The sequence below is a fragment of the Castor canadensis genome, chromosome 16 (assembly GCF_047511655.1).
Source record: "Castor canadensis chromosome 16, mCasCan1.hap1v2, whole genome shotgun sequence".
NCBI classification, from domain to species: Eukaryota; Metazoa; Chordata; class Mammalia; order Rodentia; family Castoridae; genus Castor; species Castor canadensis.
In genome coordinates, this window is record NC_133401.1 from 18,519,559 (window position 1) to 18,535,000 (window position 15,442).

General features: G+C 39.3%; 1 protein-coding gene across 1 annotated transcript; it reads left to right on the plus strand.

Moving 5' to 3' along the window:
• Positions 1-792: 792 nt before the first annotated feature.
• Positions 793-15,430, plus strand: LOC141418029 (sulfotransferase 2A1-like). Its single transcript, XM_074057853.1, has 6 exons — positions 793-998; positions 2,050-2,258; positions 5,893-6,019; positions 10,075-10,169; positions 11,483-11,651; positions 14,879-15,430. Exons 1-6 carry the CDS (start codon positions 863-865, stop codon positions 14,989-14,991), a joined length of 849 nt encoding a protein of 282 aa, XP_073913954.1. The 5' UTR covers positions 793-862; the 3' UTR covers positions 14,992-15,430.
• Positions 15,431-15,442: the final 12 nt, after the last annotated feature.

Consider the following 15,442-nt stretch of genomic DNA (forward strand, 5'->3'; position numbering starts at 1 on the left):
GAGGGGGGATAGGAAATTTGCAATGGATAAATTGGACAAACAATGCCTCCGAGGACTGAGGTCAACATCACGAGTACTAGATCAAGTTGATGATATGTAACTGTTACATAATGGACAATAAAGGAATTCATCTCTCTGACCTCCTGCCAAAACCCAGATCCCAGTCTAATTTTGTGAAAGACATCCAATGAATTATAACTGAGAGACAATCTACAGAACACCTGACTGGTATTCTCGATGATATTTAGGTAATAAAAAATTAAATAAAGTTTGCATTGGCTGTTGTGCCACATGCATGCAATCCCAGAACTATGGGGGCAGAGTCAGAATTGTCATGAATTCAAGGCACACCTGCTTATAGAAAGGCCTGTCTAAAAACATATGAGACACTTTAGAAGCCAAGGGAAGCCTAAGGAGACAGGAGGAGAGTCTGGAATGTCAGCCTGGATGGGATCCTTGAGCAAAAACAATATTAGGGGAAACTAAGGAAATCGAATAAAGAATGGAGTTAGGGAGTTCTCTTTGCAATGCTTCCATGCATCTAAAACAATTCAAAATTTAAAATTTATTTTAAAAATTTAAATTATGACTTATACTATGTGCTTGTACTTTGACTGAATCTCTGGTTCCTGCCCATGAATTTGGACTCATATGTTGGGCAGACTATTGTCACATCTACCTAATGCACCCAACCTTTGATCATCATGTACAATATCTGTCTACATTTGACCATTATTTCACAATGAATGGGGAAAAGTTAATGATTCTTTTATCATTACTATATCAGATCTTTTACTCTCTGTTATATCCTCCACAGGTGGTTACAGAAACCCATAACACCACACACAAAGAGCTCTTCATCATGTTTGATGACTACCTGTGGTTCGAGGGGGTGCCTTTACCTTCTTTGGGGTTTAAGCCTGAAATCATCAGAGAACTGCGTGATAACTTTGTGGTGAAGGATGAAGATATTGTAACTTTGTCTTATCCCAAGTCAGGTAAGGAATCTGATTCATAAATCATAGAAAGGCTATGACGTGTTCTTTCTTATTCCACAGATGATGAGCACTCAGCACAAAGCACACAGTGCACAGTGCTGGGGGAGCACGGACCAGTGCTCAAATCCATTCCATATAGAAAAAATGATTTATCCATATGACTGCACAGTGACCTGTGAGTTCAGAGGGGACCATGTAAGTTATACATAGCATGGACCCTAGTCAGATTCAGGCAGCTGTGTGCTTGTGTGGGGAAAAGGGGTGAAAGAGGGTAACTAGGAAGGACATAATACAAGAAAGGACATGTAACCTAATAGAAAAGAATGAATGTGAGGAGGTTTGGAGGATAGGGATTTGTTCAGGAAGAAGATGGTCGTGAAGAACACTCAGGAACTGGAGTAGAGCCTGGAAATTCAATGCACTGAAAGGACGTGCATCATGCATCGACAGCAGTGAGATGGGGAAAGGAGTTCCACAACCTGTGTGGGTTTGGACGTCATGAACATTGAAAGAGGATTGACACTGAAAAGCCAAAGGAAATGGAAGTATAGTAAAAGGATTTAAGTGACTAGCCACAAGGTGATACCAGCAGAACTATCCACTGACAAATGATTCATAAACAAACACCAACATACACATAACCATGGAATATTATTCAGTCTTAAAAATAGATTCTGACCCATGCTACAACATGGATGAATCTTAAGGCAGTTTGCTAAGTGAAGTTAGTCAGTTCCAAGAGAATATGTACTTTTCATGATTGCACTTATATGAAATACTTTGAATATTCAAATTCGTTGAAACTGAATGCGGAATGGTAGTGACCCAGGACTGGAAGTAACGGTAAGCACGGAACTGATGTGTAATGGGTTGACTTCAGTTTAGCCTGATGAAAATGTTGTGACTCTTGACGAATGTTCAATAGCAATATACTTAACGCTACTGCACTATATGCTTAAAAATTTTTACAACAGTAACATTTTATGTTATGTGTATTTTACCAAAGTGTTTTTTCACAAGTTGATTGAAAACATGACCATCGCTTTTCCAGGAACCAACTGGTTGGTTGAGATTCTATGCCTGATTCATACCAAGGGGGATCCCAAGTGGATCCAATCTATGCCCATTTGGGACCGTGCACCATGGCTAGAGGCTGAAAATGGGTTTATGTCACTTCAAGGTATGGAGGGCCCACGATTGATCACCTCCCACCTCCCCTTCCAACTCTTCCCCAGGTCTTTCTCCAGTTCCAAGGCAAAGGTCAGTGTCAAATTGTTGAGAAATAGTTGATCAATGCTTTTGAACTAGAAGTTCCTAGATGTGTCCTTTAGGTCTTGCTGAAATGCAGTGTCATTCTGTAGGTCTGGGAGGTAGTGAGATTCTCAGGCACGTGCTGATGCAGGTGTGGTCAGTCCTCAGATCAGAATGTAGTACAAGGATGAGCACCACTCCACAGATTATCCTAGTCAGAACTGAGAGAGAGTGAAAGGATGGGCCCAAGTCTCAGAAAACCAAATTTTAAACCCAAACACAGCTTAAGTCTCATCTTGCTCTCTTTGTCTCTCTGTCTCTGTCTCTCTCTCTCTCTCTCTGTGTCTGTCTTTCTCTCTCTCCTGATATATATGTGTGTAATACAATCCCTGTTATGTTTCTCTGAAAGATCATTACTGAATCTCTATTCATTTTGAGTAGGGTTTCACTATGTAGCTTATATTCACCTAGAATTTGCTTTGTACCCCACCATGACCTAGAACTTCAGATCCTCCTACCTCAGCATCCTGAGTACTTGGAATTAGTGACTTAATTTAATAAATGCTTCCTGCCCATAGATTGAAAAACAAGTTCACACTCAAATGCCTAAATCCAGAGAAATTGCTCTGGTGTCAAGGTTTGTTTTCATCACACTGTGCCATGCTGCATTCAGCTGTCTCATGAGATCAACAGTCCTCGATCTGTCCCCTGTGGCTGACAGATGACCACCAGCAGGAACCAGGTTTATTCAGTATCTGACATACTATAGATCATTTTCAGAATCATAATTTCCTGATTGTGTTTTTTGGCTTATGTATTTTTTTTAAAGTTTTCTTTAAACTACAATGAGCAATGTGAACCAATACTTTCTCTCATGGAAACCTCAGAATTGTGATGAACACTGAAGTTGACCTAGTAGACACATTTGTCCTACTGGACTCATTTACATGTGTCTTAATGGGATTTGGAAATTTTCTGGCTGAGGAAATTCTGAACTACAAAAAGATGAATTTAGAATAACGTCATAAAGAAATTGTGCAAAATATAAAGAAGTTAACTGCTTCTTTATTGAGGAATGTAAAGAGAGACCAATGAGAATTTAAGGACTGTTAGGTGGAACAATGATATGATTTAACTTCATTAGAACCTGAACTCTCTCTTAAAGATAAATGAATTATATAGCAACAATATAAAGTAAAGAAAGAAAAGTTGTTTCCACTCAAAATTTCTCTCTGTGTCTTGACTTTCATCATCTGCTTAGCTAGTATATTACATTAACAAAAGGAGGAACACCACAATGAAAAATTTATGCTTTTAGAAGCAAGTTTGTCTCCTCTTGCCCAGTATTTATTTGGTGCCCTTTTAGCCACAAGAGGAGAAAGAAAAAAATGAACTCATTCAAGCTGCCAATATTGATCTATGGGCCGTAGCAGTACACTGACTTGTACTGGAGCAGGGATGTTGAGATGCTCTGGGGGTGTATTGTATACCTTCCAGTTTTCTTCATTTCTGAATTGAATTTTATTATCTTGATGTTGGTCTCCTTCATATCACCTCAAGGTTTAGACTTGAGAAGGAACCAGTATGATGGGGTAATAGTCTTGAAAGGAGACATATTGTACATAATCAGAAGGAGGAGGAAAGAAGAACTTGCCCATTTTGATATTTTGCTGTAGGTGGCCAGTTTTGTTTCTCATGGGGAAATCTGAACCACCGGTCAATGTTGGCTCCTAAGGAACTGCTGTTGTAAGCGGCTCAGCAAGAGTTGAATTTCATGTAACTTTGTTGGGAAAATGGAAAAGGAAGAAATCCACAGGACTGCTCATTCAGTCTTGGGACGATCTGGATGATTCTGCACAAGCAAAAATGACTTGAAATTTATGTATAGATACACCTCTACCAATCCATCTTCAGCTGACTGAATGTTGTATGATAGCTCTTCTCCAAAGCAGGGGTGGAATGTTCTGGTTTCACCACAGATTTTATAAACTCATTTCATTTTTGGAACCAGCCTATAGATTCCAGGTCCCTTTTGTATATAACCTTTATGCTTTTGTTTTTTTAAAAAATAATTTTGTTTCATATTTAAAGCCCTTGTATTAGTCAGTGATTCATGTTCAGCATTATTTGAACCATTTGCCATTACAGAAAGAGAAATACTTATTTTGTGTTTTAAATAAAACTGGTGTAGGAAAGTAAAAAAAAAAAAGAAGCAAGTTTGTAATCATGTCATTCCCCCACACAAGCAAGAAAATGATTGCTAAAATAATTATAACAATAATAATTTATTTCTCTAAACACTATTGTAAAGATAAAACCAAAAAAATATTTCTTTTGTCACCAAAAAAGAGAAAAAAGAAATCCCCTGAAAATCACATCTTCATTTTTGAAGGATTAATATTTCAGGTGACTGCAAAAGAAGAATGTGGTGCAGGAAGTGTAACGTGAAAAGCTGACATAACTAACAAGTCAGACACCTGAGATGTAAAGAATGACTGTAGCCTGAGAAATTGTGAATACAACTAGTTTGTTCTCTGTTAAGTGCTTAAGTAATGTAGGGTAAAATCCAAGACCTGGAATCAGAATGTTTGGACTGAAATTCCAATGCTGCCACTCACTAGCAGTGACATCTTGGACAAGTTACCTAACCTCATATTGACTCACGTTCTTCATCCCTAACATGGAATGTTCACAGAATTAATTTAGTTAGTGAATGAAAAGGCTTAGAACAGTGCTTGTCACACACCAGACTATCCATCACCATAGCTACTGCCAGTGCTCTTCCATGATTAAACCAACTGCAGGCTGCCGTCAGAGGCCAGTGAGCAGGGCAACCTTGGAGTGCATCAGGGAAACAGTTAAAATACATATTTTCAAATGCTAGGGGACCTAGCTTGTGTTATGTGTGTCTTTCTGTATGTGTACATTAATCTTAAACACTTTCTTGATGAATGTGCACATGTATGCAAACTGTGCAGTGTTCATCCAGACCAGATTTAAAATGTTTCCACTGCCCAGAAAGCTCTCCTGTTCCTCTTCCCAGTAAGTAGCATTCACTGAAGGAAACATTCCACTTTCTTAAAGCTATAGATTGGAATTGGTTGTCTTTGAATTCCACCTAAATGGACTCATGGGGTATGAACATAGATGTGTGACTTCCTTCACTCAGTATAGTGTTTGTGAGATTCATAATGGTCCTGGGTATGTGGATGACTGTAGATTGATACGTGTCTATGAATGTAGCATACTGTATTAGCCCATTTCCCTGTTGATGATCTTTGTAGAGTATCACACAATAATGAATATAGCCATCTTGTAAAACCAGTTGCTTCCTATGCCAACAAGACAATTGTCCCAGAAGCAAGAAACAATGCATTCCTCTTCCATTGTCCCTGTTCTGTGCTTAGGTACAGAACTAGGACTGGTTCACAGGGACTGGTTCACAGGTACAGTGAACTGTACAGGGCCTGGTTCACAGGAACATTACAAAGTATATTTGTTAAAAGAATGTTGAAACTAATGATGTAAAGAACCCATTGATATTAATGGGCATTTTTGTACACAAATTGTGTAAGGAACAGCTTCATGAGTGTGGAAAAATTTACTGCATTGACTTTTTTCATTTTCTCCTTTCTCCATTTAGGTGATTTATATCATCAGAAATCCCAGAGATGTTTCTGTGTCTGGTTACTTCTTCTGGGAAAAGATGAATATTTGTAAAATAGCAAAGTCATGGGATGAATATTTTGAATGGTTCATCCAAGGGAATGGTGAGTGTGCTATAAAATGCAGGAGATGGAGGGTGCTGAAAGTCCTCCACAGACCCCACTTGTCCACATTTCATGCCTATTTCCCACCAACCTTTGTGTTGTAGGATCCAACACCACTAACCTAGATCCCCCAAGTGTTCCCACTCTCCTACACAGCAGAACTCCACCCCACACTCAACTCAACGTGTCCCATGATAAACCATCCTGCCTGTTCTTTGGTCTCCAAGTTTTCCAGTACTGGCATAGAGGACTCACATTCTTCTTCCAAGACTCCTGATATGTGATTTCTGAAAGTCAACTTTTCACTGGTTTCCCAGAAAAAAACATTTGATCCTTTACCGTTTTGTTACAGATACCTTTTTTCCTGAATCCACTTTTCTATGTTTCTCAGAAATATTTACGTGACTTTGGCATGTCCATAGCTTTAATTATTCATAATTTCTGGGTTTTCTCACATACTTGCAACTGTACTTTTCCTCAGAGGTATATGTCAGTCTAGTAGGTTAGCCAGGATTGTTCTCCCAATGTTCGGCAACCTACAGGATGTTCTCTTCAGAGAGCCACAGATACCTGTAATCCAATATAGTGAACACTGAACCTTCTTTTCCCAGTCCTCATATGGGTCTACTTTACCTTTGTCTTCATCAGCCAGCCACCCACTCCCCAAAATTAGCATATTTATGAAGCTTCATGTGGCTCCTTTCTATCTATATCCAGTTTTCCCGATTCCCTTCCTTTAAGTAATTAACCAAGTCTACACCATGGTTCACACATTCATTTGCTCTCTGTCAATATGCCGCTGTTTCACGGGGATGTTCTTTTCAGCACTAGATAAAGTAGCATTCTGCCTCATCTCTCATCCTCTCTTTTAGTCTGCATACTGCACGTGTATTTATTTCTTTATTTTCCACGACTCTAAACAAAAGTGTAATCTCTTGCTTGTTCATTGCTGGATCACAGGTGTTGAGACTAGTCTTCTTGCTTGGTAAATGTCTATGCAGTCTTTGTAAATAAGAAATATCTATTTACTACAATTTGTTTAACTAGAACCATAAGGACTACTCATATTGCTCACTTCAATTACTGTAATGAACTCATTATCATCATCTTCCTCTGCATGCTCTTTGGCTCTTCTGCGCTACAAAGGAATCGTCTCTGATATTTTTCACAAGTCACTTTCTCTTTACAACAACCTCTGTATATTGTTTACCTTCAGCATGATGTGTATGTAACCTTCACTGCCTTGCTCTCATATTTCCTGTTGGGCTGCACTAACCTAAAGTGCTCATCCCGGTCCCTTACCTTGCTTCTCATTAGGCTTCAGGTAAATAGTATCAGTGAATCTCTGTGAAGAAAGTCAAGACATGAAGAGAGCACCCCCCTTCAATGCTATAGTTGGTATGGCCATGTGGTATCTAAAGAAGTCTAGATTGTGCTTTACTGGTCACCTGGAAACTTGGGAAATCCAACCAATAATGGAGAAAGATGCAGTCCTCTCCTGCAAACTTGACTGCCATGCCAGGGTCCCTTAAAAATCATGAACAAACCTCTCTCTTATTTACCCATTGTGTTACTCGGTCTTTTTGTTATGATATTGAGATACATGAGGCAACTACTTTGTGAAGAACAAGGTTTTATTTTCACTCAAATACAAGGTCCAACAGCATGGCACAGGCTCTGATGAGGGATCTCTGGGCTGAAATTCATCATGGAGATAGTGCATGTGGGTCTCTGTGTGGGTCTCCCTCTGTCTCCTTGTGAAGTCACCGGAATTAATCAAGTAGCTTCACTCTAATGACTTAATCTGAAATAATCACTTCATATTCAAATATAATCATGCTGATAGTCAAATTAAGATTCTATTCTCTTGTACCATTAACATAACATTTTGTTGACTACACAATGAGTTGTTGATTAAAAATGAGTTTGAGGGAACAACCCATATTCGAAACCTAGTACCAATGAACAACCATCAACACTAGTCTTTATTGTTACCAACTTATATCCTAAGTTATCTTCAACCTTTCATGTAGAAGGGTGATCAAAACCTTTTACCTCCTAGAATAAAGGTACCTCAGGAGTTTAGGTTCCAGGAAATTTGATTTTCAATCAGGCATCAGTGTTCTCTACCCTGGCCCCTAGGCCTGAGAGTAAAGCTTAAGATCACACAGTGATTTTTACCCCACACAAACTATATGTACCTTATGTCACCAGCCCCAAAGTCTTAGTCCATTCTAGCATCAACTCACAATCCCCGTCTCCCTCGTCAGGCGTGAGATGAGACACAAAGAATAATTCCAACTTCAAAGCTAGGAAGCCAGACCAATGTTGCACTTCTGAAATGATTCCAACCACTCCTCTGACCTTACATGCTGCAGTCCTTCAGTGACAGAGTCAGTGTACTCTCTAAAAGAACCAAACAGTAAATTTCTGTCTTTATGGGCCACATAGTCTCTGTTGCAGCAACTCAAGTCTATGTCTATGCAGACTTCATAGGCAACAAGTAAACAAACAGCAAGCTATATGCACCTTATGTCACCATAAGGTTCTGGTTCAACTTGATTTTCAGCTATGGGAAGCAATATGATTTTGGCCAACAATGTGAGTTTTCTCACCTCTGTTGTAGCATGCTATTGAAATACACTTTAATGGGTGTAGGAGTGCACACATGTAATCCCAGTATTTCAGAAGCTATGATCAGAAGATACGAAGCTTGAAGCCAGCCCGGGATACAATAGCAAGATCCAGGGCAGCCTTGGATACACTGAGACCCTTTCTCAGAAGCATAAAAAATATGCTCTAAAATTTTCTCAACCAAACCATTGAATCTTATAACCAATAAGTATGTGGATTTACATTTCTGTATTTCAATTTTTGAGGAGGAGGGAAGGGTGGCATTGGTTCTTTTACCTGGGTGTCACCAGGAAGAGGGACAGTTCCTCTGAGGGAATCTTCCTTCCTGGCATCACCATATCCTAGATCCCATTGCCAATGCTGAGAGAGGAGCCACGAGCTCTGCATCTGTCACTCTGTCACATCCAGTTTGCAGAACTCACAGGCTGCTGCTTTAGCTCCACTAGGTAACGTTGCAGTTGTCCATCATATATTTTGACAAACTCTGTAGTTTACTTGCCCTCACCATAAACTTTAATCTTTTAATTGGCAGTACTGGAGTTTGAACTCAGGGCTTCACTCTTGCCCAGGAGGCAGTCTACGACTTCAGTCATACCTCCAGCCCCCTCTAATGTAATCTTAATGGTTTGGTGATTGTATTTCCTGTTGAAACTGACCTCAACCTGATGTGAGGAGTTGGGCCTCACATCTGAAAGAGTTTGCCATGAGTCAAGGAGGAGACTTTGACCTTGGACTTTCGAGCAATTTGGAACAGTTAAGATCTTGAAACTACTGTGGATGGGATGGATGAATTTTGCACTATGAAATGGAGAAGAAAGCTTGGAGGCCAAAGCAGGGTGCTATGGCTTGACTATGATTTACATGTCTCCCAATTTTTCAAATGTTCTCCAATGCCGATAAGTGGTGGAAGTTTTAAGAGATGGTTAGTTCTGCCCTCAGAAGGGAATGGGGTAGTTCTCCACAAAGGATAGTCAGAAAATCTTGGGACTGGCCCTGTCTGTGCTCTCTCTTGTGTCCTATATGGAGATGTGATCTTTGTCTCTTCCATAAGCTCATGCCATTGCAATGTTCCTGAGGCTGCTTGGCCATCAAACTAGGGTAAGTCTGTGAGGTGATAAGCATATTCAGTAACATGATTTTGCTACTTCACTATGTAATGTGCATATACATGTATACAATGTACATTTACTATAATTTATAATCAATATACTATAATGTATATATGTATATATATGTACATACACATATATATATATATTAAGACATCATGAAGAACACTGTAAATGCATACTAGTTTTATTCATCAATTACACCTTAAGGTAGCAGGCAGTCATTGTGTGGGGGTACAGTGAAGACTATAGATGTGTCCTCAAATGTCATAGAGTTTGTCATCTACCACACTTTCTGTCTCCACCATACAGTGCCATATGGATCCTGGTTTGAGCACATTCATGGCTGGATGTCCATGAGAGAGAGGAAAAACTTCCTGGTATTGAGTTATGAGGAGCTGAAAAAGGTAACCATCATTCTTAGTCACCATACACCCTCCCACCACCATCTTGATCCCTACATCCCCATTTACTCAGTGTCTCCACTCCACCTTCTCTGTCAAATTCAGCAATATGAAGAGTCACTAAGCGTGAGATAGCTCCCCGATCTTCACAGCTCTACTTCTCATCGACCCTTCCCATTCTCCATGCTCTTTCTTCTTTGTTTCATCTTAAAACATCTAATGGGCTTTCCTTGTGCACTGAGGCAACATACAGTGGCTCAGGCTTGCATGATGCTTATAAAAGTTTCTTTGAGCAGACAGATGCTGCTGCTGATAACCTTTCATTAGAGGGCCTGGGTACTAATGCTTTTTGTTCTTGAGATGTGTCCAATCTCCTAGCAAGCATCTCACCTTTACTGATGGGAGAAATAGGAGGCATGAAATAAATCTGTGTATATCTTCCGAGAGCCATGGTACTATGTGACAGAAGGGCTTCAGTAATGCTCAATACTGGTAAGGGTCTTCCAGGGGTGCAGCTGGGTAGGAGGACTAACTCCTCATATTCTGTAGCAAGTGGGGTAACTATGGTTCACAATAAGGAATTAGATTTGTCATAAGAGTAAGTTGAGAGGATCTTGAAAGTTAGAAACACAAAAGAAGGAGATATATTTTGGGCAGTACTGGAGTTTGAACTCAGGGCTTCATGATTGCTAGGCACTTGAGACTCTCCACCAGCCCTATTTTGTGTTGGATGTTTTTGAGATACAGTCTCGGGAACTATGGGCCCTGACTGGCTTCCAACCACAATCCTGTGATCTCTGCCCCATGGGCAGCTGTTACCACAGGCATGAACCACCTGCACATGGTAAGAATATATCTTTGAAATTAACAGATATAATAATTACCCTGCTCTGATCATGTATAATAATAGTTTGTGACACCCTATCTCAAAAACACCACAAAAGAGGCCTGTGGAGTATCACAAATGGTAGACTGCCTGACTAGCAAACTTGAGAACCTGATTTAAAATCCCAGTGCCACCAAAAAACTCTCCTCTTTAAAAACTCAGATCCTTCTTTAGGTAGCCCAAAGCTCAACCGTAAAGGGAAGACCATGTTGACTCCAACATCATGTACACACTTCAGGCTCTCACTTCTTTGTTTCTATTTTGTCCTCTTTCTTGCATCCAACTCAACCATGACTCATTTCAGCATGTCTTTCCTCTGTGCTTCTCCCCTTCTGCTCATCCTCCTTCTTCTAAAGGTTACACCTTATCATCTACTTTTCTCATTGTCTTTCTCTTCCATATGCTCACTATGGATTTCTTTTCCTACTAGGACACAAGAGGCACTATAGAGAAGATCTGTAAATTCCTGAGAAAGAAGTTAGAACCAGAAGAACTGGATTTAGTCCTCAAGTATAGTTCCTTTGACGCCATGAAAGAAAACAAGATGTCCAATTTTTCCTTGTTTCTTAGGAATGACTCTACAATACTTTTGAGAAAAGGTAAAAAAACATTCTCAATTCAAAATGAGTCAGAATACCTGCAGGGCATTACTGTGCTTAGTGCAGAATTCCAAGAAGGTGTCTGAGTGTATGAACATCAATTCTCATGTCTCCTCACAGGGGACACTTTTGTACATGGTCCTGATGTGTGCTCTAGGCACTTGGGAGAAAGTTGATTCAGCTTGAGAGAGGAGCATGGGGCTGGAGATGGCCATGTTGGGGCTTCCATAAGGGTGATTTAGAAACAAGAACTACCCTGAACAAGAAAAAAATATAAAGAAATAATGCAAGTGAAAAAATAGGGAGGGAAGAATTTGCTATGAGTGATTGTTATGAAAGAGAAATCACGGCTATACCTCAAGAATCATGAAAATGTCTCCTGCCTGGAGTTACAGACTTGAGTTTTACAAATCTACGTGGGGTAGTAAGCCACAGGGGACATACATTAAAAGCTTCAAATGCTCTTGATCATGTCAGGAATTCTGCTACCCAATGGGCCATGAGTTCAGAGCATTAAGATCTAGGGATGGATTACTCTCAAGCCTTAAAAATAGATGGAATTTTCCCAACTCGATTTTGAACTGCCTAACCAATAACCTTTTTATTCAAGATTCAAAGCTTCTGGAAATCTCTGCGTGCCCCACCATTGTATTTTTGTAGCAGATAACTCTCGTCTGGTTGCATAGCTTTGTAGCCAGAGGGAAAATGTGCCTCAGCATGAATCTTACCTGAAATTTCTTGTGCCTGATTTAAGTGAAAGACAAATGAGATTTGAAACTGAGTGCCGATGATGGAACAAGACAAAACTTTGGTCTTGGAGGATGGGGTACATGGAGAAAGATGTAGACATGCATAGGGTAGAAAGTGGTGTGTTCAGGGCTTCATGTTGTCCTGCTCCCAAGTTCTTATGTTGACATTTGAAGGTGATCAAGGGCATGCTAGTAAGAGAAGCTTCCAGAAGAGACCAATATTGGGCTGAATTGTCTTCCCTCTAAATTCGTATGTTCAACTCTCAGTCTCCAGTACCTCCAAATGTGATGTCTTGGAGGCAGGAGGCCATCAGATTTTGCCATAATTCAATATGACTGTAGTTTTAGAAGGAGACATCTGGACAGAAACACAGAGGGAAAGCCATGTGAAGATACAGGGAAGATGGCCACATAGAAGCCAAGGAGAGAGGCCTGGAACAGAGTCTCTCTGGGAATTCTAAGAAGAAGTGTCCCACTGACAACTTGATGTCAGACTTCCAGTCTCCACAATCATGAGAAATTAATTTCTATTGTTTAAGCCACCTAGTGTGGCACCTCATTATGGCAGCCCACCTATCTAACATACCAGATTTTAGAACATTTTAAAAAAGGAACATTTATAAACAGAAATTTCTTTGTGTAAGGTAAGTACAATTTTTAAATACATGGATTTAGAACTTTATGTTTCTACATATAAATATTGGATTCACTCATCTGGACTGATTATTTATGGTTGGGAGCCTTATTGAATTTATTAAGATCTGGTAGATTCAAATTTCCCTCTGCCTTACTGATAGTTATGTGTGTTGTGGGTGATACATGAGCAGTGATAAAGAAGTTCTATCAATGAAGGGACTGAAGAATATGAATGTAAAAATGGATGATTATAGGCTGACAGATAAATTTTAGACATCCTGCTATAGTATTTATATTCATATAAGTTGAGTTTGTTATTTATGTATACTCTAAATTGCTATTTTATGTACAAGTATGCATTCTATATAATGTATAAATTTAATTGGTATACTTATGTAATAATTCCAAGTTAATTTATGCAATATTTTAACATTATTATAAAATAATAATATAAACATGCACATAAAAGAAGTCACATATGACTCCTATTGTCAATATCATAGGATTCAATCCACATCCATCACTTTTACACTGGGTAAACTCTTTAGGACTACTTTTTTCCTCATCTGTAAAGTAGGGATAATAATCTTAGAATTTTACTTTTTATTTTATTAGCCTTTTCAACAATTTTTGCTGGATATATATCATATGTTGTTGGTCTGTGAAACACTAACTGTGGCAATTTAAGAAGAAAATATTTGACTTGGTAATACATTAGAAATATATGCTATGCATGGATACAGAAAGGAAATACATATAGATACCATATCTGATATTGCTATGAACTAAAAGACGGCCAATATGAACTGGGTGGTGAAGGAGAACCTTACAGATAAGGTTGCATTGGAGTAAAGACTGGAAGAAAACCCATGGACACGATGTGAATACATTGAAGAAAACTGTGCTCCAGGAGGAAGGAACTGAAATGCAGTGGGTCTGGGATTTGGGAGGTCTGGGGTGTTTATATGGAATCAGGAGATCGAGAGTAATGGAGAGAGCTAATGAATACTCAACGCAGATGGAGCTTGAAAGGAGGAGGCACTTCATTACCCAGAGCAACATAAAGTGCTCAGCACTTTGGCTAAGGGAAACCGGAAGTCCTTAGAGACTCTGAGCCAGAAGTTGAAGAGGTCAGCAGATCTGGTGGAGGGATCAAGATGGTCTCCTGAGTGAGCTCTCCTTACATAGAAGAGTGGAAGAGAGAGAGCGTCACAATCTATTTGCAAGTGAAAATATGTTCTCTTTGTCGAAAGTGGAAGAAATTGAAGTAGTTAGAAGTATCGTTCTAGAAGTTTCAGAAGATAAATCCAGCACTTTTCTTTTTAAAAAATTTCCTATTTTTTAATTATTCATTTATTTACATGTGCGTACATTGTTTGGGTCATTTCTTCCCCCTGCCCTCCTCTCCTATCCTCTCCTCCTCCCCTCTACCTCCTCACTTCCAGGCAGAACCCGTTCTGCCCTTATCTCTAATTTTGCTGAAGAAAAGACATAAGCATGAGAAGGAAGAAAAGCGTTTTTGTTAGTTGAGTTAAGGATAGCTATACAGAGAAATTCCTAGCATTGCTTCTATGCACAAGTGTGTTACAACCCAAGTTGATTCATCTCTTGATAGAGTGTGTGGATGAAGGGGTGGGAGAGAGGGAAAGCAGGAAATCATTTCCAGGCAGGTAGAAGAACATATGGAGATATTTTCAAGGTAGTAGAGGGCTCCCCAAAAAAGCCATTGGTGATTTGGTAAATTAGCTACTATGTCCTTGTCAGACAAGCTCTAAGATAAATGAAGGAGGGGATGTGATGGGGTCTTAAATCATGACTAAGTGTTTGCTTCATGTTTTCCAGGTGTCACTGGAGACTGGAAGAATCACTTCTCAGAAGCCCAAGTTGAAGCCTTTAATAAAACATTCCGAGAGAAGATGGCAGGTTTTCCTCCGGGGCTGTTTCCATGGGAATAATTTCTAAACCTTTCTGGATTTTCTACGGACACTGGTATTTGTTGTCTGTCCTAACATGTGCATGATTCAGTGGTCTTGGCATAAAAGCTATTACTTAATCCTAGAGCCTTGAATTGTGAAATCTTTGCTTTTCTGACCACTTACGTGTTATAAATTACCAGGCTACTCATACTCACTAATGGCATTCTGACTTATAAAAAGATCTTTGTAATATTTGAAAGATAAGGAATGACATATGAAAAATATAAATATTACCTAAATTGTGTCAAAACTTTTAAATGAGATATAAGGTCTAGAAGCGTTGAAGGCTCCCTTTCGTTCTATCACATGTATTTCCATGATTTATCATGATTGTGGGCTGAGGACTGTAATTCCCAACCTACTTCTATTTTCTTACTCACTGGTTTTTAACCATAAATAATAAAGCTTATTTAATGAATGATTTTTAAGC